Source organism: Notolepis coatsorum (assembly GCF_963971535.1).
Source record: "Notolepis coatsorum genome assembly, chromosome: 8".
Taxonomy (NCBI): domain Eukaryota; kingdom Metazoa; phylum Chordata; class Actinopteri; order Aulopiformes; family Paralepididae; genus Notolepis; species Notolepis coatsorum.
The window spans coordinates 116502483-116524664 of record NC_140172.1 but is presented as its reverse complement, the minus strand read 5'-3'; the positions used below and the strand labels follow the sequence as shown (position 1 = coordinate 116524664).

Below are 22182 nucleotides of genomic sequence, written 5' to 3'. Positions count from 1 at the left end.
GCTCCAGTGTTGACTATTGGGGCTTCACAAGATAAATGTGAAGTGACGACCCCCCCCCCCCCCCCCGTTCACCTCTGATCCATCCCCTCAGTTCAGGTTGTCTGTTAGCAGGGAATGTCCCACAGTCCTCAGTCATTCTGAAGCATTTTCCTTCTCATTACTTGTAGAGATGGTATCACTAGAAATGCAACGATATGAACATTTTGGCCCAATACCGATATCGATATGTATAAATAAAACACATTTCATTCTATTTTTGTACATACTGAAACAATGTTAGCCCACGATCCTGTGCTGCGCGGCATCGTCACATGCAAGTAACGTTACCAAATGCACACAAAATCATTTGTTCACATCGACCAGCAGATATATCTTTGCCCAATTTTGCTCATCGGACCGATACGGATATGAAAAAAATCATTATCAGCCAATATATTGTGCATCCCTAGGTATCACGTTGTGAGGCAGCCACTGTTTCACACTAGGGATGGGGAAAACTCATCAAATTGCTATTCGATAGTCACTGGACTAATCGACCTTGTGATCTTTTATACAATTTAGCTTGTTTTAAGTGATTGTCCTTTTTAGCGCAATGACTGCTTTTTTATTTGGATCGTTAAGGCAGTAAACCTGGTTTTTCTTATCAAAACGTCCTTCCGGGTGATTCTAGACACTACCGACTGTTGGAATGCGACCTTCTTTCTTTTTTGTTACCAAACGTGTAAGATCTGGGGCAATAGGAAGGCTTCGTCCCTCACTATCCCAGCACACCACTCTCTGAAGCCTCAATACCAAAACCAATCTTAAGTCTCAAGTTTCAGTCGTTCACAGAGAGGGTAGTCCGTACGGTTAAGAGAGTGATTTATAGCTTTAAATGTTACGTGGTGAGCAACGTACTGCTGCTACGGCCAGCCAGGCCCCCCTAAGAATAGCAGCAGCACAGATTCAGGGGTGCCTTCATTGTAGGGGATCCCTAAAAGGACATCCCTTCCCTCCCATAGACAGGCCAGTGGCCCCAGTCGCCGCTAGCTCCCGCTACCAGCCCCCTTGGCTATTCCTGGCCACAGTGACGTGACCAGGATCTTCCTCGTCAGGGACTTGGCGAAACCCCAGGACCACACGCCCCCCCCCCCCCCCCCCCTCTTCATGCTCACGCTTAGACTTTACTGGCTAAAAAGGTGGGGTTACGCGGGTCATTGGACCAGTGACAGACACACTATCGTGGAGCTCGACCAGGGTTCCGAAATAGAACCTGCCACCTGCCCTGTTCTGAGGGGTTGATGGGCTACTGTTGCTACTGTAAGATGAGTCAAATAAGACACATCCGTCGTGGGGGGGTTGGGCCCGACCCCCGTCTCTGGGAACGACGGGGGCGCGGCAGGTGCGCAGTCAGTGGCTGCACGAAGGCCTGATATTAGGGCTGTCGCGGTATGACTAATCACTGCGGGATGCGGTGGTACCGCACTTCTATTAAAAAAATAAACGGTTTTCACTTTATATTTTTATATACCTGTATATATATATTTTTTTTTTTATTATTAACACTTTCAGTACCGGCCATTAACATGGTGAAGCATGGTTAAATGCCACCACCCACTTCAATGATAGCGTTGTGAACGCATAATCTCGGTCTTAAATTATGGCTATGTGTCTAATCTGCCTGTCGCTTATCAATGACTTGTTTGCTGTCAACATTGTCGAAATAGTTTTTTTTATCTGTTCATTTCTGTTTTATAGCATTTTGAAAAGCCCTCGTTTTCTTGGAAAATATATAGATTCCGTGATAAACGGCATTTACTGGAATATTGTGGCATACACAAAAAACTTTGCCATTTTTCGGCCTATTTATGAATCGTTTTCAAATAAACGCTAGATTATCGATAGTATATGTGTACTTATGCACGCTAGAGAAGCGAGCTGAAAAATATATTCTCTCATTTCCTGATCTCTCTCACACACACACACACACATCTGTGAAAATAGATCCGATTACCCCAAGACTGGTAAAATAAATTGCTTACCTCAGATCAGATGTTCTCCAAAAAGATTATTCCAATTCCTGATTGCCATTTCAAATATCGATCGCGTTTATTGATCCGCGTGTGCCTTGACACACCGCGGGATTGCGGTGATGCGGTTACCGCGACAGCCCTACCTGATATGGGTTAGTCTAGGCTGGACTGTAGCTAGGCCAGAAATTGGTACGACTAGGCTGGAGTTTAGCTAGGCCCGATATGAGTTAAGTCTAGGTTGGACCTTAGCTAGGCCTGATATGGGTTAGTCTAGGTTTGACTTTAGCTAGGCCCAATATGAGTTAATCTAGGCTGGACTTTAGCTAGGTCTGATATGGGTTAGGGCCCTTTCTCACTCACCCTATTCGTTTCTATTCCGTTCCGTTCTGGCCCGTTCCGAGATCTGATGCGAACCCCCCCCCCCCCCCCCTCTCCCCCCTCTAGTTTGCGTACACACTGCAGTCTTGTTTCGTTCCGGGTTCTGTTTACGGTTTGCCTTTTGAACGTTTCCGCTTGCCGTAGGCGATGTCACTTTCGAAAATGTAAACACAGGAAGTGTTAACATGGCGCTGGAGACTGGATGCTGATATAAAATGAATAAATAAGCAATAAATATGAAGTTATATTTGAACCTCTGTTGTCAAGCCTAGTCAATATAACCCACCCCATTTTATCACGAATGGATGGTGTTGTAGAGTTAGCTTTTGAGCGTTTCCCAGGGCTAACGCTAAGCTAACGGCTGACGCTAGTTAGCTTAGCCTAGTCTAGTATAGCCTGTAGCACTTTTTCTTTTCAGCAAAGAACGTGCAATAAACAAAACGGATACATTCACTGTGTGTTCTGCCTCTTTTCTCACGAATGGAACTCTGTTGTAGAGTCCGCTTTTGAGCGTTTTGCAGGGTTAACGTTAACGCTAAGCTAACGGCTAACGCAAGTTATCTTAGCCTTTTACTAGTAACATTGCTGCATCGATTATATTGAATGTCATTGATCTACTGGTCGACCACGGCCGACTGGTTGGGCACCACTGGTCTAATAGAAATAAATGCATTCAAACAAGAAACTAATGTATAGAAAATAGCATGGCAAACAAAAATTGCCAGGCCTAATGCGAGCCAGGGAAGTGCTGTGCGTTTGTAACGTGGCTTCATGTTTTCATCCACTTGTTTTTGGTTGAGGTCTGAACTCTCAAATTGCCCATAAATATCGTTTTTGTGGGTATTCTCCAGTTGTTGCTGTGTGGTGTTATCTGCCCAAAATTCAAGCAAGCATGACAGTAACGACGTTGTGTGTGTCACGCCCCACGCTCCCACGGCCGATTCCGAGACCACCTAATCCAACCGGCCCCGTTCAGCGGGGGGTAAAACGAATCAGCGCCGTTTCGCATCCCAAAATGGGTGAGTGAGTCTAGGCTGGACTTTAGCTAGGTCTCAGTTTTAGCCTCCAATTCTGTGCAGCCAGGGTAATCCCTAAAGTAATCAAATGTAATCAGGTTATGCTATTGTGTTGGAGTAATCCAATAAATCACCAATTACAATTCTAGACAGGTAATAACTAAACAAACAAATTCATTGTTTTTCAAGTAACCTTCCCAACCCTGGTAAATATATCTATAATTTTTTTCTTTAGGAGCTTGTCTTGTGTGTATGTTCTTTACTTTACTTTATTTGGATGGGACAATGCAAAATTAATGAACACGGGTGTAAAAATTGCCAGATTTAGCACAAGGCTAATTTCCATCCGTTGTCCCCAAACATAAAAACAGGACTCATAAAAACAGTAAGAAATGTACAAATACATAAAAACAGGACACATGTGTTGTCCTATTTGTTAGGCATGTTGTTGTGAGTTTGTATGGGTTACGTTCACCGTTAAGCTTTTGTGTGGAACCCCAGGAAGATTAGCTGCTATGATGCAGTAGCTAATTGGGTTCCTAATCAGCTCAAGTCAACAGTATTATAATGGATATTCAAATGTGGATTCAAATTGTCTGTTTAATGGCACAGATAATTGTACCTTTAACTTCATGCATCAAGGTAGATCCTCTTCCCGACTTCTACGCTAAATTAAAAATATTTCGTTAACTTTTGCGACTGTTTTCTGCGGAGCAAAGACCCTTGGCTGGATGAATCTCTCTCACCCTTTAACTTGCATTTATCAAAAACACAATACTCCTGTTCCTGCATTTCCCTGCTAAATCAAGTGTAGTAGGGGGTTTGTGCGCACAGCAGAGAACTCCTGAGTGTCTGTTATGGCTCTACACAGTCGGCACACAGGCCCTGCTGGGGTGGTGGTATGACTGGACTAACTCCTAAAAACACAATAAAAAAACAACCCTGAGGACACAAAGAGCAACAAGCAGCTCCAGACTGCTCTCTGCGTGCTACTGTGTAATTACACCCACTAAGCGCCTATTCTAGTAAGCTACACACATCCCATAGAGCAGTAGTTTGACAACTGGTGTTGCCTTGAAGTGAGGTCAAGCGTGCTGTGGAATCCCGAGCCTGCCAATACAGCCCTAGCACATTTCATCCACGCTCCACTTATTTCAGAAGGAGTTGTAAATACTTGCTTTTCTAAAAGTGTCCTTGGGTTCTCGTCTCGATGAAGGGGGATAATTATCATTGCTGGCCATCGGTACTCGGCCAGTCTGTGGTCAAAGTTGGTCAGATGTTGGATATTTCCTCTGACGAGACATTCAGATTGGACGGTCTGGACCTCTGTCCATTACCCAACATCAAGCCAACTTTACTGCTAATACAATCTCGTAAATTAGATTTCTGGCACATAGGCCACCTCAAACAGCTAACAAAAAGGAAGGCGGCCTGCATCAAGAAAAGAGAACAAAAAGATTATGGAAATAACCTGCCGTTTGGACAGGAGATCTGTTGCTATGAACAGAACGCATAATGGAGAGGATTGCCACATTTTTAAAAAGGGGATTTGCCATTTCTCTTATTGCAATGTGCAAATTAAATTATTCGACTTTCCAGATAATATAATGGAGTATAGCCACATTTTTTGAATTTCTCAATATTGCTCCCGTTTTCAGTGAGAGAAAATTAATGCCCTCTCACATGACTGCAATAGGCCTATGCGTTGTCATATTAGGCTAATGTTATACATACATAGTAGGCTAATGTTACATAGTAGGGAAATGTTGTACGTAGTAGGTTAAGTGAATAGAATAGCTGCTCTCAACCAAAGTGCATCTGCAGAGAAGAATTTTAATGCTGAGGCACTTGCAAATTAAGCAACCAAAAAAAAACTTGACATTGGGTTATCACTATTGTAGCTCAATAATCATTTTTGCTGGTCTTTAATCTGAACACTAGCGTATAATAATACATTTGCCTTGCAAGCTCTTGCTGTGTTCCATGTAAACAAATATTTTTTAATGAATGATGCGATTGCTGGTTGTCGGATGTGAATTATCCGATCACTATTTGTCAGTCTGCAATATGTGCTGCAGGGCTAATTAATATCACTAGAACCACTGCCTTAGAGCGAACTCTAGCATGGAGATGTCACCGTTTCCCCTTGGGGTTTTAGTGGTAGCAGGGAAGCTGGGTTCTGGTTTTGTTCTGTCCCGTCAGCTATGACTCCAACCACAGGAGACCATTAGCCTTGATACTCACTTTGAGTCCTCACTTACATCAAAGTAGTGTCAAACCGTGACTCTAAGTGGTGACGAAAAGAACGACAAACAGGATTTTCTTTTTTTAATGATATTTTCTCCCCTCCCAATGTTAGTCGTTATGCCAATTCCCAATCCCCTTCCTGGTCGTTGCGCACTCTACCCCCTACCGTCGGTCTGGGAGGGCGGAGACTATCACATGCTTCCTCCGACACATGTGTAGCCAGCCCACCGCTTCTTTTCACCTGACAGCGCGGACTCTCACTGGGAGAGTGTAACGTGTGGAAGGTCACACTACCTCTCCCAGATCCTTCCCTTGCTGTGCAGGCGCCCCGACCGAACTGTAGGAGTCACTGTTTACAACGACCAGGACCCACCCACGCCAGCTTCCCACCCGCTAACACTGCCAATTGTGTTAGTATGGACGGTCGGCCAAGCCGGAGGCACCACAGCCGGATTCGATCTCACTGGCTCTGTGGTGGTAGACAGACGCTTAGTCCGCTGCACTACCAGGCCGCCGCGACAAACAGGAAATTAAATAATAATCTCACATCTTGGACTTGCGTTTAAAAAAATATTCAAACATCAAACTTTAGGGAACACTGCTATAAAAATGGTATCGGGGTAGATTTCTTTTTCCTGCCAACTCCATGCTTCCTTGGGTAGTTCTGCTAGCTGTGTCGCAAGGTTAGTCTAGTCTGCAGGAAGCAAGACCTTGCCAGCTGCAGCAAGCCATCGCCTAGCTAACGCTATACAAGTTATTAACACAAAATCTATGTATATTTGGCGATCTTGCTAGCTAGCTCTCCGATGTCACTGCAAGTTTGTGAGTGTTCCGTCTAGCTCATCTAGCAACTCTTTCCATGATGCAATACAGAATTTACAGGGAGCAGGAATCAATACTGACACCACCCCCAACGCCAAGTGTTGCGTTTCCGGATGTTTGAAGTAGGCCTACGTGGAGCGATTCGGGAAATGCATTGGTCTCCAAGATTAACCTCTTGGTAAATCTCTCTATCCTCTATTCCACCGTCAAGCTGCCTCCCTCGCTCCCCTCTCATGCCCCTCAACTTCTCCTTTTCTACTCCTATCCTCAGTAGAACAAAGAACTCCCGCACACCCTCCCCTTCACCTGCTAACAGATTTATTCACAACAACCTCGTCAGCCCACAGCTTTATCCTATGCACATGTCAACCTACAGGTTGTGCAAAAGTTCTACTGTTTTCTACTCTTATCCTTTCCTGTTGGATGTAAAAATCAACAACTTTACAAAGACATTGTAAAACAAGGCAATGCCCTCACTCACAGCAGCTGTAATATTTCACTGACCGGCCAGAATCTTGCTTTCGTTTAGTGACCTTGACTCAATGAGCCCACAGTGGCAGTTTAACAGTGTGCAGACTCTATTCATTTTGGTTTAATTAACCGAGACCAGACGATAGCCACATGATCGAGCTGGGAGGTATACTGAATGTGAAGCATCATGGATCCATGCAAAGGTATGGATTTTTACTATACCGTCGTCCACAATATATAGATATGGAAAAGAATATATACATACTGTATATTTTTTGGTAAAATAAAATGTGTTCCTTGTGCAAGTATTAAAAAGGTTAAAGAAAATACCTTTTTGAATTAAATAGCACCAAGACAATTACATGATTACAGGATAAAGACATACAAATATGTCATATCACACTTTTACTGGAAAATGGAATACGGTCATATAAAAGGCATATACCGTACCATTAAAAACACCCAAAAAAGAAGACCTTTAAACCTGCCAAAGACAAGTTGTGGAAAGATTGCGCATCAAAATAAACTCATTGCAGCACTGGACGCAGTGTATTTCTCTCCGCCCGCCCCCTTTATTTTTTTTCTGGTAGGATGACTCCAGCACTCAAACATTTTGGAATGTACATATGCTCTTTGTATGTACACACAGTGTGATTAGAAATGTGTCGCTGGAGCAGTCTTTGCTCAACCAAAAGTACCTTTTAAATAAACAAATAGTGTTAATGGCCATTTCCCATATCATGTGGCCTGGCCAACAGTGTGTGTGTGTGTGTGTGTGTGTGTGTGTGTGTGTGTGTGTGTGTGTGTGTGTGTGTGTGTAAAGGAAGGTTCACCACACAAGTCCCCTCTCTTTGGACAATCAAAGCATTTTCACGCAGGTGTTTTTGTAGCTGAGAAATACACAATAGCCTCTATTTACATGATGCAGACACTTAGTTTTGGAGGGAATTCTGTGATTAGGGTGGAGTCAGAATGAGTGGGCGCAAAGCAGAGCACCCCAGAAAAACGGGGGGGGGGGGGGGGGGGGGGCATAGGGTCTAGGTTGAAAATAACTGAAATGATCCTTTAACATTACCATAGCTTAGGGAAGTAAATGAAACGGCTTGAATTTGACTCAGAACATTTTGTTTTAATCTTGTATTGGCAATGATCAGCCTGCAGATAAGCTACGAGTCTCTCCAAAACAAAAACACCAGCCAAGAAACACTCTGAATATCATTAAGAGGGTGGTTTAGTTGGTGATAAATAGTGATATGTCATGCTCAGGTTGGGATTCCTTTCCCCTCCAGAGGGTGGGAAGGAATCCCAACCGGATCATGACATAAGCGCAAACTCGCTGCTGTGTGGATATGGTCAATAGGATAGAAGTCCTGAGCCCTATGGTGCACTATGCAGCCTGGGGAGACACATGTGTTTACATTAGCAGGGCCCGTCATTAATGTGCCAAAAACAAAATATATTAAGCCTACATGCAATTCTTACAATCATTGTATTCAATCTCATCATGAATCACAACAACAGTATTTTGAGGTACGTGTTGCAGGGACAGTTTTACTCTGAGGGATGGTTCATTTATTCAGATGTGAAAATATACATCAAAGAATTTTTCCCACTTCCGAGTTTCACATTTATCTCCCAAAAAAGCACAGTGCATCTTTGATATTTGAAATGTAAAGTCTTGTAAAGGTAAAGTCTTGTAAAGGTAAAGTCTTGTAAAGGTAAAGTCTTGTAAAGGTAAAGTCTTGTAAAGAGAACACACCTGCATGTCTTTAGTAGCCATCTCTCCCGGAGTCGGCCAGTTGTTGGCGTCGCCAAAATCTCCAACCTGCCCAACACAACCAAACATACAGAGAGGATGAGGACAAATAAAAGCTTGGCTAGGTTTGCTAGGCTCTTAATCATTATTATTATTTTTTTTATATAGTTGAGATACTTGCTTTATGGTTGAATATTCCCGTCAAGTTTTATATATTTATTTTTAATTCTTCCATCTTAGCATCAAGATTCAAGACAAATGGTTGCTAAGGCGTCATAATAATTCTTTAAATTTTTTAACATGTTTTATAACTTTTTCATTTGTATGTTTACAACATTAGTGACAGAGAAGATAAGGTAAGAACCTTATTGTGGAGAATTTGTATAATTTAAAATCTTATTGTAATTTTACACTGAAGTTGTAAATAAGTGTAAATGTACTTAAAAGATCAGGCTTCTTTACTCTGCTGAGGTGTGGCACCAGACCTATAGTCCTATAGGCCACTGATTATCTCAAACAAACAATGTGGTAAGTTTGTGAATAAAGTGCTTTAGGGAGGCTTTATCATCAGCTTCATATCTGCCGTAGGATTGGCTTACCAGGAACTAGCATTTGCATACCAGGAAGTGAGCAAGTCTTTCTACACACAGCTCTAGGCATAACACACACACGAATGCACCCAGACACGCCATACATTACATGAACACGCAGAGATTATGGAAATATGTGGTGGCCACTGGATTGTCTAAAGCATTTTATATTCAAGGCGGACTACCTTAACAAAAGAAAGACCCCACCTTAAGTGGAGATCACTATAAAATCCAAAATTCCATTATTATCCTTGAGACCACCAATTCTTGGATAAATCCAACTTGTATTATATTACAATTTGTAATACACAGACAGCACATTGTAGTGTTACAGATATTATATCAAGAATGTACTCACTCCGTTTTAATGCACATGCATTCATAATGTTGTTTTCAATTCAGTTTAGTTTCAGTTTGTTTCCAGAGTGGGTTTACTAGTTTCAGAAACTTTCAGTTTAGTTTAGTTTAAAATTGCATTGTTTTATTTTCTTTTATTAGTTTCAGTATTTGTTTAATGTAAGATGGGGGGTATTTGTAATTTGTAAGGCAAACAGACAGACACAGATATAGGCTAAATACAGACAAGTCAGGTGCATGAAGAGACACACACCTACTATTAGGAGTAGGGATGCACCGATCCGACTTTTTCAGTCCCAATAACGATACCTGGCTTTGGGTATCGGCCGATACCGAGTACCGATACCATTATCTAAAGAAAATATGTATATATCTAACCCTAACTAATCTTACTGTCATGCAATTGTCCTAATATACTAACCTACACTGTCTGTAGCACTCAACACTTTGATGGACATTGTTACTCAGCTGATAGAGTTGTGCCCTTCCTGATGACTTGTCGTACAGAACTTGTAAGTCACTTTGGCTAAAAGAGTTAGCTAAATGACTAAATGTAAATGTAAATACCCATCGTTCAATTAATAAACGGTATGCCTCACTGTGTGGAAGAGACTGGGATCATCAGGCTTGACTTAAAACATTACTTTCCTAACTTAGTGAAACTAAATGTAACTAATTAACACAGATATAAATGTACTGAATTGTTATTTCTTATTTTATTTCTTATAATATTATATATTAAATAATATATTTAAATTTTTTAAGCCGATGTATATATATATATATATATATATATATATATATATATATATATATATATATATATATATATATATATATATATATATATATATATATATATATATTTTTTTTTTTTCTTGATAACTGATCCAGCTATTTTAGTGATATCGGCGCCGATATCAATATCGGAGCATCCCTAATTAGGAGAATGTCTTTAGATATCCATCTTTGGGTTTAGTAACATCACCGAGTTTGACTACAAACTCCGGTGTCTCCATTGAGCCCTCCGGTCAATTTGAATCACTGTGGTCGGCATTTTCAGGAGAGCGGTGTGGATGTGTGTCATCAGCCGTCATGATGACCGGATAACCACAGTGAGGGAGGCAGCGGCTGGACAGAGAGCAGGACGTTACCTTTCCTCCTCGTCTGGCTCGGGACGGGTTGCCCGCTCGCACCACCTTGGCCGGGCCCGTGGACTCTGTGGACAAAATGAAAATAAGAAATTAGAAAACGGTTACACAGGATCACTTCATCATCTTTGTGAGCATGACTCAAGTCTAGTACAGTTAGAAGAAGTAGTCGAAAGCATCGTGTCAACGTCTCCAAATGCAGGCTGACTGAAATACCATATCCCCAATTCTCAAGCGGACCTTTGCTCACATGCCCTGGTCCTCCTGCTCACACCAACTTGGCCAGAGTTTGACAGACAAAATGCATACAGAATGCTAATTAATTAATTAATTAATTAATTAATTAAGTAAACTGACGTGCAAAGGTCTACTCTGGTAATACAATACAAAATTACAGATGGCCTAATCTTGAAAATGATACTTTAAAAAAAAAAAAAATTAACAGCAAATCACTGAGGCGAGAAGTGAGATTAGCCAGACATTTGTTCAACGCACGGAAACAGACACTATTTAAATGATGCTTTGGTTTCACTGGGTCAGTGAGCACAGCCAAAGCGAGGCAGAGGTAGAGGCAGTTCTCCGGGGTGAGCATTAGGACATTAGACACACCGACAGGCATGCATAAACACAGCCAGCCGCGCACTCCCAGCCAGCCCTCTCGCTTTGGGAAAGTAGTCCAAGTCTGGCTACTATAATGAGGCCAAAGCTCATCAGACAGTTGCGTCTTGGTCCTGCTGTGTCACTATGAGTTCACTGTGGTTTAAACTTTTAACTCTGTTGGGAGGTGCGCTGAGTGACCGAAAGGTCACCGATTGAACCAGAATAAAAAAAAATTGAGAGAGTGCGTCGCCAATGGGTTCTACACACAATTAAGTAGCACATCCACTCCTGGCCGCCTTGAACGTAGATATTTTCTCTTCCTTTGAAGGGGCAAACCGAGAAGCTGATAGTTGAGTTTTGTTTAGTTTATTAGGATCCCCAATTAACTACAGCATTGCAGTATTCTTCCTGGGGTCCCCAAAAAAAACACACATTGTGAGTGACTGTGCAACACAACACCATCACAACATGACATTACAAATAAACAGGACAAAGGACTAGTCTAGTACACACACACGCTCCAATATACAAGGGGGCACATTAGGACACAAGGACACTAGTCTCGCTAGGGGAAAGCACTCCGTCTGGCTACTATAATGAGGCTAAAGCCATGGCGCCACAGGCCAGCGGGCCTCACCGTGCCCTCGCCAAGCCGCTGACACCAAGTGCAAATCTTAGTAGTAATCTCCTTAGGACTGATCGTGGCTAGGGACATAGTAGAGACCCACAGCAGGGAGAGGGAGGGGAGGGGGAGAGAGAGAGACTGAGAGAAAGAGACAGAGAGAAAGAGAGACAGAGAGGAAGACAGAGAGAAAGAGAGAAAAATACAGAGTGAGGGAGAGAGAGAAGAAGGGAGGGAGAGAGAAATCCCTAACTGACTAGCAACACAGACAGTGGTTGTGTGTTTGTTCTTAAATACAGACATGTGCACATGTAGGCTACAGGTCAACTCGTCCTTTAAATCCGAAGATCAGATCACACATCTGGATAAAAATATTACAGATATGCTCTGGAGGACATCTAAAAGCATCTTCTCCACCACACTGTCTGGATTACAGCAGGTGGTGATGGATCTAAAGCCTTGTCCAGGCGAAGAAGATTTTGATCTTTTTCGTTTTTCATTTAAAAAAAAGTTTTCCGTAAAAACGAAATCGTCCAAGAAATAAGTGTGTGCCGCACAAATGTACAAAATAAATGTCTTTCCTGTTTTAGACGTCGCTCTTTTATTTCGAAACCCCCCGACCGGAAGTGTTATCCTGTTTCCGTTAGCGGAGTAACTTGTGTTGTCCGGTTCTGTGCTTTTGAGCTGACGCTAGTTTCCAAAGGATAGGAGAGAAGACACCGTGGGGCAAAATGCAGCTACAGCCTACAGGCAATCGATGATAAGGAAGAGCTGCTGATTTTAATCGGCAGGAGAGAGAGAACGCGTCAAAGCCGCATAATATATAATATAATAGCCCCGTGGTGCAGTCGGAGGCAGCTCGAACTACCTGTTGTATTAAATTAATTGATTGATGTTTAACTCGTCTCTGTGTCCAGTCCTTTCGACTAGCTCCACCCGTGCATTGTAAACAATGAATGATGCATGTAATTGTATTAACGTTCAGTGTTTCCCCTGAAAAAAAATTCAACACGCTGCCGGAACCCATATTTGTGCACGCGCACGTGCCATCGGAATCCATATTTGTACACTGCAAAAATATTTATCTTATCAAGTGAAAATATTGAGTAGAATTATCTTGAATTATCTTATTACACTGCCAGATAATTTTGCTTATTTTCCTCTTGATGTCAATTTAATCTTGTTTTAAGAAAATGTTAACCTTGTTTTCTTAACAAGATTACATTGACAATTCAGGAAAAAAAGCTAAATTATCTGCCAGTGGGATAAGATAATTCAAGATAATTCTACTCAATATTAGACTTATTGTACCAACTACAAGATATGTTCACTTGATAAGATTACATTTGTTTGCAGTGTAGTTGTAATCAGGGTAAATGTCAAGATTAATGACATGCCTCAACACTTAAGAAAATGTACCCTATTTGTATTGAACATAGATAGATGATTTAATAGATAATATGAATAGAAAACAGACAGATACATAGAACATACCAACTGTCTAACATACACAAATCATAACACTACAACAGCACTTTACACCTAAGAAGTCTCAGTGGCATAGGCTACATTCTGCCTTAGAGCATTTAATTTTCCTGGGCTTTTGAAAAAAAAGCTCCAGGGCTCTTTGGTGGGGAATTCACTGGTAGGGGGTCCATTGATGCTGAGACACATACAAGCGGCCAGATGGTCTCTCTGCAGCCTGTTCCTCAGGTCAGTCTTCACCTGTAAATACGGAATCAATCACTGCATCAATTTCAAGATCCTCCTCATGACCTACAAAGACCTTCACTCCCTTGCCCTCCTCCATCCCTCCATCCCGCTCCGGAGGCTGCAGTCCTGACTCCGGTCTCCTCTCCATCCCCACCACCAACATGCGGACTGTTGGTCTCAGAGCCTTCTCTGTTGCCGCACCCACCCTCTGGAACTCACTCCCTCCAAACATCCGTAGTGCTACATCCCTGCACAGAGGATTTCACCTGTCTAATGAACACACTAGACAAATATCAAGATGTATCCATCTGGTGGACCAATTGCATGCTTTCGCAGGGGACAAGAAGCCGCAGCGCCGTTGTTGAATGCATATAAGGGAAACACTGACGTTACTGTGGGCTAGATCCACAAAAAATGGATTGCACGGTGCTAGTTGCACCCTTACTTACAATTCATTATGAATTGAAAATGGGGGACCCTGATGTAAACAAGCCAAAAGTATTTCTCTTGTCTGCATTCCCTTAACAATTGTGTGTATTGAGCCGTAGTGTATTGTACCCATTCTGCAATCTGTTAATACAATTTTCATTCAATCAATCACCGTGGCGACACAAGGGGGGAGTCTTCAGATTTGCCCACTCTGGGAGCCGGTCTCAGAAAATAGCGTATTCAGGCTCCCAGAACGCAGTTCCGTGTGGATGAAAGGTGCATACGATAAAATACGTTGACTGATACGACCGAAATTGTAGGCTAGAACGCAGTGAATTATGACTCAGTAACCACTACAGTAACATCATTAAGGCCCTGTTTAGACGGAAACGCTAGCAGGTGAATCCGCAAAAATATTTTTTCGGATGTGCCTTTCGTTTATACGGAGACGCCGTTTTTACGGGGTGAAACCGTAAAAAAGTGAGACCACCTTCCAGGGTGGAATTCCTAGAAACGATAAACCTTTGCGCTCTCATCTAAACTGTCAAACCGCATAAAACGATGACGAAAGGGTTGTCAAGGCTCTCGTCGCGCGTACTGCTTACATCACAGGCATGCGCCAGTAGCCTAGAAGCGTAAACAAAGCATGTCTGATTCTATCCATGGCGATCACCTGAAGGCTACATTGGCAGTACTTTTAAATACACAAGAATCTGTCCCGCGGCTATCACAACTATTAGTGACTGGACCCACTGTCTGTGAGTGACTCTGCTTTGGTCCAATCACATTCCCCCACCCACAGTCTGCGAATCAGAGGCAGAGTAGGGCGGGTCTTCACAGCACGTCATGTGACATATGCGCCAATCGTGTGACAGCGGGGCTCCGTCGTCTCGAGTCGTTACAGCTTCGTCTGCACGCAGAATTCCATCCCAAAACGCTAGTCTAAATGCAAAATTAAAAGTGAGACCGCAAGACGACTTTTGCAGTTTCTGTTCAGACTCTCTCCGTCTAAACGTAGCCTAAGTCTGCTATAAGCTATTCTCCCTTTCGTGTGTGTCTTTATGCAGATCTTTATGCAGTTTTAAAGCACCCTGGCTTTGTTCTGAATGCACTTTGTTGTAGTTATCCTACAGAGAAAAGAAAATGCACTTGACTTTAATGCACATTTTGTTGTATGCAAAGAGAAAATGTTTAAATTGTACAATCTTTCAGCAGTCAGTCTGGAATTAATGTATGCATTCAAAAGTGCTGAATAAATGTTTTATGGGCCCATAAGTGATTATTAATATTATTTAAGTTGAGTTTTGCCATAATCATGTCTTTTGCCATAATCAGGTAGCTAAAAAAAACAAAAACAAAAAAAGAACATAAATATTTATTAATCATTTTTGGCCTTTGGGCATTCGGCCAACTGTTTCCTATTTTCGGTATCGGCCAAGAATTTCCCATTCGGTGCATCCCTAGTCTGAACATGGCCTAAATCTTACTGTCTGGCCCAAACACAGTCAACTTGAATTTAAGTGCAACAGGACACACACGCTTTGTGCTTAGCAAACGTCACAATGTTTCTTCATCAGCTTAGGCCTAACAAAAATAATAGTTGGTTTCAGGTTGGTTGTCAGTTTGGCCATGGGTAGGTAGGGAATTTATTTTATTTTATTTTTTTATTTTATTCTTTCCCACGGCGACTATGGATAGGGAATTTCTTTATTTAATTAAAATGTTCACAACAACATGGATGCATGTACTCTGCCAGCATGTTTAATATCCATAATACTAAATGTTTGACTAAGATTTCTATGAAACTTTATTCAAAAAAAAAAAAAAAAAAAAAAATGATTTTTTTTTTTTTTTAATATATATTTTTTTTTAAAAACTCATAAAATATATTGGGTCGCACCTAAATCGGCAGGGTCGGTCGGCAACCTGAAACCAACCATTATTTTTGTTAGGCCTTATATGTGGTGGTACGATTCTTGACATGCCTGAGGCAAGACAGTGGATGGAGGGGGGGAAAAGGAGCGAATTTCCAATCTTGTCAACCTTGGTGTTGTGTATGTTACTACATACACAAGCACAAAAGCACTGTGAAATACATCAAAGGTATTGGTGTTCGTAGAATTTGACTGACCTATAGAGTTGGATAATTCCATCTTTTTATCCAGCTACGGTAAGGTATGCAGAAGCTAGGGCTGGGCGATAAAACGATAACGATAACTATCGCAATAAATTATTTCCTCGAAATAAACATGAAACGTGGTCGCAAACAGGGACCGAAACTAGAGAGCGCCACCCGCCATTTGCGCTCAGTTTTTACGTTTGGCGCCTCCCACTGAGACGTCTGAGCGCCGTGTGACGGGCAATCAAATAGTCATGTGAAAACAGAAAATCATGATCCAATTCTTTAGCTGAGTTCTCACTCGCTGTCTCAGCCGACATGAAGCGCGCACCGCGCACTGCTGCTAGCCCCTCCACCTGTTTCTGTATGCCTGCATGTAAACAGAGGCTATTGCCTCACTGTGACGTTAGTCTAGTCAGTGTGGGACCTTCGTGAGATAACGTTAGCTACCGTTACAAAATGACCCAGTCAACTATTCACTTAGTTTAATACACGAGGCATTGTGTAACGTTATCTAGCCGGCTAGCTACGGATAGCTCCCGACATCAACAAATCCTCCAGCAATAGTCCAGTGCATAATACCTCCGTTGGCTAGGTAACTAGTCACTACGAAATGTCGCAGTAAACTAAATAGTTCACTGAGGCGTTGTCCCAACGCCATCCAGCAGTAGCTACAGATAGCTCTTGGCATCAATGTCCTACAACAACAACATGCGTATTCGAGTCCCTGGTTTACATCGCATGAGTGAGGGCTGCTGACTAGGGTCCAGGTGCAGCGCCGGAGAATTATTTTGCATGCTGAATGTAGCGTTTAGGTCCAGCTGCACCCCCGGAGAATCCTTGCTGGAGCTGGAGGCCACTCGAGTATACACACAGACAGTGGAGCTGTTTGCAGACAGCGAGGTGGCGATGTCTCGCAGATAACACAATCACAAGTATGATTATATAATATATATATTTTATTAAAAAAAAATCGATATAAAATAATAAAAAAAAAAATTGTATCAAAAAAAAGTTGGCGGGTAAGAAATATGCTTGGCGGGTAGATTCTTCCCATCTACCCGCAACTGGCCGGTGAGTCAAAAAGTTAATTTCGCTCCCTGGTCGCAAAGTTTCGATATATCGATTTTCCAAGCTTGGCTCCGTTCAGCCTCGGCTCAGCACACTCACTAACAACAACCAACGTTACGTGATGACGTGCTTACGCACAACAGCTAACAACCAATCAGTGAAGGAGATGGCCGAGAGCGAAGTAGACCCGGAAGGAGACCCAGAGGTAGGAATCACTCAACAACAAGGCTTGCTAGGCTAATTAGCTTGCACAGCGATGTTTTATATATTTACGTGCCGAGTATGTGTGTGGCGTGAATTCTGAGGCCACGTTTATAGTAGTGGGGGTATACAGTGGACGTCGTTTCAATATATTGTGGCGGAAGAGAGTATTTTAGTGTCATATTTAGCACATTGTCATGGAATACACCGCTTAGATACAACAGGCTGGCTAGGATAACTAGCTTGCACGGCACTGTTTTATATATTTACGTGCCGAGTATGTGTGTGTTTTGAATTCTGAGGCCACGTTTATAGTAGTGTGGGGTAGGGCTGGGCGATATAACGATAACGATAAATATCGCGATATATTTTAATAATCGATATCGAATATCGAAAAAAAAAAAAAAAAAAAACGTTTTTTTTTTTTTACCTGCAACAGGGCAGTTTTAAAACCAGAGACAGTGGACAGACTTGTCTTTCTTGCCTGCAACTTAAAGTAATGGCTTTGCTTGTCCAAATGACAATACTGACCAAATTCAGATTTCTTTTTCTCTTGTCCATTTATTTTGTATGCTTTCTAATTTAAAATACATTTTGAAACCGTCTGTACACAGTAGGCTATGTGTGCTAGCAGAACTAGACTCCAGTCACGAGTCAGTGCACACGTGCGGTGGTTTGTCCACCAAAAAAGCGCCAAAAGATCGAAAATAAACTAGCAGAGCCAGAACTGTTCAACTCCTCTGAAGCCACAGCCAGCAGAGAAGCCGGTTTACTTTAGCTTTTAAACCAGCTGCAGCCTGAGAACTGTAGTGTGAGGGGATGTAACACTAAAGATGGCGGCAATGACAAAGAATTGCTGCAAAATAAACATACATCTGTTGTTAAAAAAAAAAAAATGTTTTTTTTTTATACTTATAACAATTCGATAATTATCGATATCGAGAAATAAAATAAAATTATCATATCGTTATCGCGATATGATTTTTTTCCATATCGCCCAGCCCTAGTGTGGGGTATACAGTTCGTTTCAATATATTGTGGCGGAAGAGAGTATTTTAGTGTCATATTTATTGTCATGAGATACTCCGCTTGTCGGATAACTGCTAACGTGCGCGGACTGATGACGACATCAACTCGACTTGAGACATTCGCAGCAGCATAAGAAGTTAATTAAACTTGACAGACATTATATCGACGATAATTATCGATATCGAATTATATGAAAATAATTTTATAATTTTATCGCGATAACGTTTTTGGTCATATCGCCCAGCCCTAGCAGAAGCTGTATGGCAAACACTGTTTTCAAAACGGCAACATTACATGGATTCCGAGAGGGACTTATGGGTCCCAATTTGTCACCGTGGGTTGTCCTAGCGTGTTTATTACAAAGATCAGGGGTCTCATCTCGCCGTGTGCTTTTTGGTAGGGTTGGGCATTGTTTGGATTTGAACGATTCCGGTTCTGATTCTCCATTTCGATTCCTGTTCTAAACGATTCTCGATTCTTTGAGGTGCAGGTCAAAACAGGTCACAGCTTATTTCGCAGGAGTTTTTTTTTTTTTTTTATCTTTACTTTTTTTCATACTATTCACATTGTCAGTTGAATTGATACAGTTTAATTTGGTTGCTGTACTGTAACTAGGGTATTAATTAACAAAGTAATAAACCCTACTTTTTGAGTTTCAAATGTTTAGGCTTTGCCAAAGCTGTGCACTGCACAGCACATCAAATGTCACATCTGTTAGGTTATGGGGGAAACATTTTATATATCACATTTTACGGACGACTGTATCCAAACTTTCTAGCTATCATGAAGGTTCTGTGTAATCAATAAATGGCCATACTCCTCCGTTTGAAATAGCAGATATTTGCGGATGTGATGTCATCTTAGGGCCCTTTCTCACTCACTGTTCGGGGTCGAATCAGACCCGGCTCGCATCAGAAAAGGGTGTGTCTGTCTGAGTGAGAACGCTGTCCCCCGTCCCCGCCCCCCGCTGATTCGTCCCCTGGGGCGCTGAACCTGGGCCGGTGAAATGTGGTCTCGGGTGCGCACTAGTGGGAGCGGGGGGCGTGACACAACATCGCATGTGGAGCCTCACAGCTCAGTGGATGAAAACATGAAGCCACGTTACAAAGAACAAAGCGCAACACTTCCCTGGCTCGCATTAGGCCTGGCAATTTTGTTTGCCATTGCTATGTCTATACATTGTTCGAATGCATTTATTTCTATTAGACCAGTGGTGCCCAACCAGTCGGCCGTGGTCGACCAGTAGATCAATGACATGCAATATAATTGCCACGAGCGATGGGATAATGTTAGCTGCTGAACAGGCTAAGCTAACTAGCGTTAGCCGTTAGCTTAGCGTTTGCCACAATGCTATACTATTATATTCCATTCACGTTAGCATGTAAGCTAACAAAATCAGGGCATATGAGACTAAACTCCGCTTTTGGTGTTCAATTGTGTTGATGTTAGTTTTGTTTCATCAACAAATGAGAGGCAGAACACAGTGAATGTATCCGTTTTGTTTATTGCACGTTCTTTGCTGAAAAATAAGTGCTACAGTGGCTATACTAGACTAGTACTAGGCTAAGCTAACTAGCGTTAGCCGTTAGCTTAGCGTTAGCCCTGGGAAACGCTCAAACGCGAACTCTACAACACCATCCATTCGTGAGAAAAGGGGGTGGGTTATATTGACAAGGCTTGACAACAGAGGTTCAAATATAACTTCATTGTATTGGTTATTTGTTTATTTTATATCCGCATCCAGTCTCCACCGTGTGTTAAACGGCTTCCTGTTTACATTTTCGAGCGTGACATCATCGCCTACGATTGGGGTGAGTGAGAAAGGCCCCTTATAGTATACGTGCCAGCCGTCCCGGGTTCCCCAATTTCAACCCATTTTAGAATAGTCTGTTAATCTTTAGAGAAACTCCCATGCACTCGTCACTTGTAAGTCGGGTAAGTCGCATATACCTGCGAACAACTGTATGCACTAAAAGAATATGTAAAAGATAATGCCGGGAAACCTTCGCAAATGACAAGCTGCAAAAAGTGTGACTCAAATCATGAAGATCTAATCTAAAAGAGGAAGTTGACAATAAGATTTATTGTGACAAGAGATGTAGGCTAAATTAGATTTTTCATTTGCCAATAATTTTTTTCTAAAATAGAAACAGAAATAGAGAACCACCATAACACACCTGAGGTCTAAATTACTTTCAGTATAGAAACTGGCGTGTGTGTGTATTGTGTGGGGGGTATGGCTTTGTGTGTGTGTGGGTTGCTTTATGTGTGTTGTGCAGGGCTCTACGCTAACCTTTTTCACTAGGGGCACACCCAAAAATATTTAGGAGCACAGTGAAAATATTTCAAGTAAAATAATTATTTTTTTCAAAAATAAATGTATATTTGTACTGTGAGTGCATGTGTGTAAATTAGCTCTTGCTACAACCCTGCATGTTTACATTTTGTATTTTGTACTTGATGTTCATTAACATGTGCTGTCCCTATCAAATAAACTATCAAATCAAACTACTGCTACAAAAGTAACAGTCACTTAACTTTAGCGTTTGCCCCTTTTATGCATACAATGCCTATGTTTTGGCTGTGTTGCTCTTCTAGAGAAATAATCCTTTCAGGGTTGCCTATTGAAATACTGTACACCTCCAGTACAGAAACATTGTTTATGAGTTTGCGTGTCAGGTAGACCATTGATTGACAGTCGAGTCTGCCAATTACGTCACACCGCTTGCACTCCGGCCGTCCGGCGCTGCAGCTGGACCCTATTGCCCACCTCTGCTGTTCATAACGCTAGCCAAGTTAGCTGTACACACATACACATTACACTCTCCCGGTGAGAATCTGCGCAGCCAGGCTGGCTGCCGGCTGGCTGCACATGTGTTGGAGGAAAACATGTGACAGTATCCGGCCTCCCGGACCAACAGTAGGGGGGGGTGCGCAACAACCAGGAAGGGGGTTGGGAATTGGCATAACGACTAACAGTGGGATGGGAGAAAAATCGGAAAAAAGGAGGGGGAAATAAATTATAAAAAAATTATAAAAAAGAAATACACGATACTAGCGTCACAAAGCTGGCCTTTTTCTAAAAACACAAGTAGTAGCCAAGCACATATTGTTCCATAGCATACCCCTTCAGTTGATCATGACAAATCCTCTCTTACCTTGACGATTAAAAAGCCTCCATAATTTAGTAAATAGTATTCCCATGGCTGGTGTTGAGCTGTAGCCAGCTAGCGTTGATGCTATCCAATGCTATCAACATTAGCTAAATACTAAGCTAACCAACTAAATACAATAGACAGTGGTATCCTGAGGTAATGTTAAATAACAACGTTTGCTAGTCGAAATGACTGGACACACAGGGACAAGTTAAACATCAATCAATAAATTTATTCCAACAGGTAGTTTGAGCTGCATGTGAGCCGCAGTCTTTCTCTCCTCTCCTTTGGAAACTAATGTTACGTTAGCTCGAAAAGCACAGAACCGGCCGGCACAAGTTAAGCTGCTAGCAACAGACACTAACACTTCCGGTCGGGGTTTTCAAAATAAAAGAGCGACATCTAAAACAGGAAAGACATTTATTTTGTAAATTTGTGGAACG

The 22182-nt window shown here is 42.0% G+C and overlaps 1 protein-coding gene across 2 annotated transcripts in view; it reads right to left on the bottom strand.

Annotated features, from left to right (window-relative positions):
- larp1 (La ribonucleoprotein 1, translational regulator) overlaps positions 1–22182 on the bottom strand; it is a 173607-nt gene that overhangs the window by 60412 nt on the left and 91013 nt on the right. For both annotated transcript variants that reach the window (XM_084320915.1, XM_084320916.1), the window contains exons 2-3: positions 10804–10868; positions 8706–8771 (exon numbers count right to left, since the gene is read on the bottom strand). In XM_084320915.1, the coding sequence (XP_084177041.1) occupies positions 8706–8771; positions 10804–10868 (131 nt within the window). The remainder of the gene's footprint in view (positions 1–8705; positions 8772–10803; positions 10869–22182) is intronic.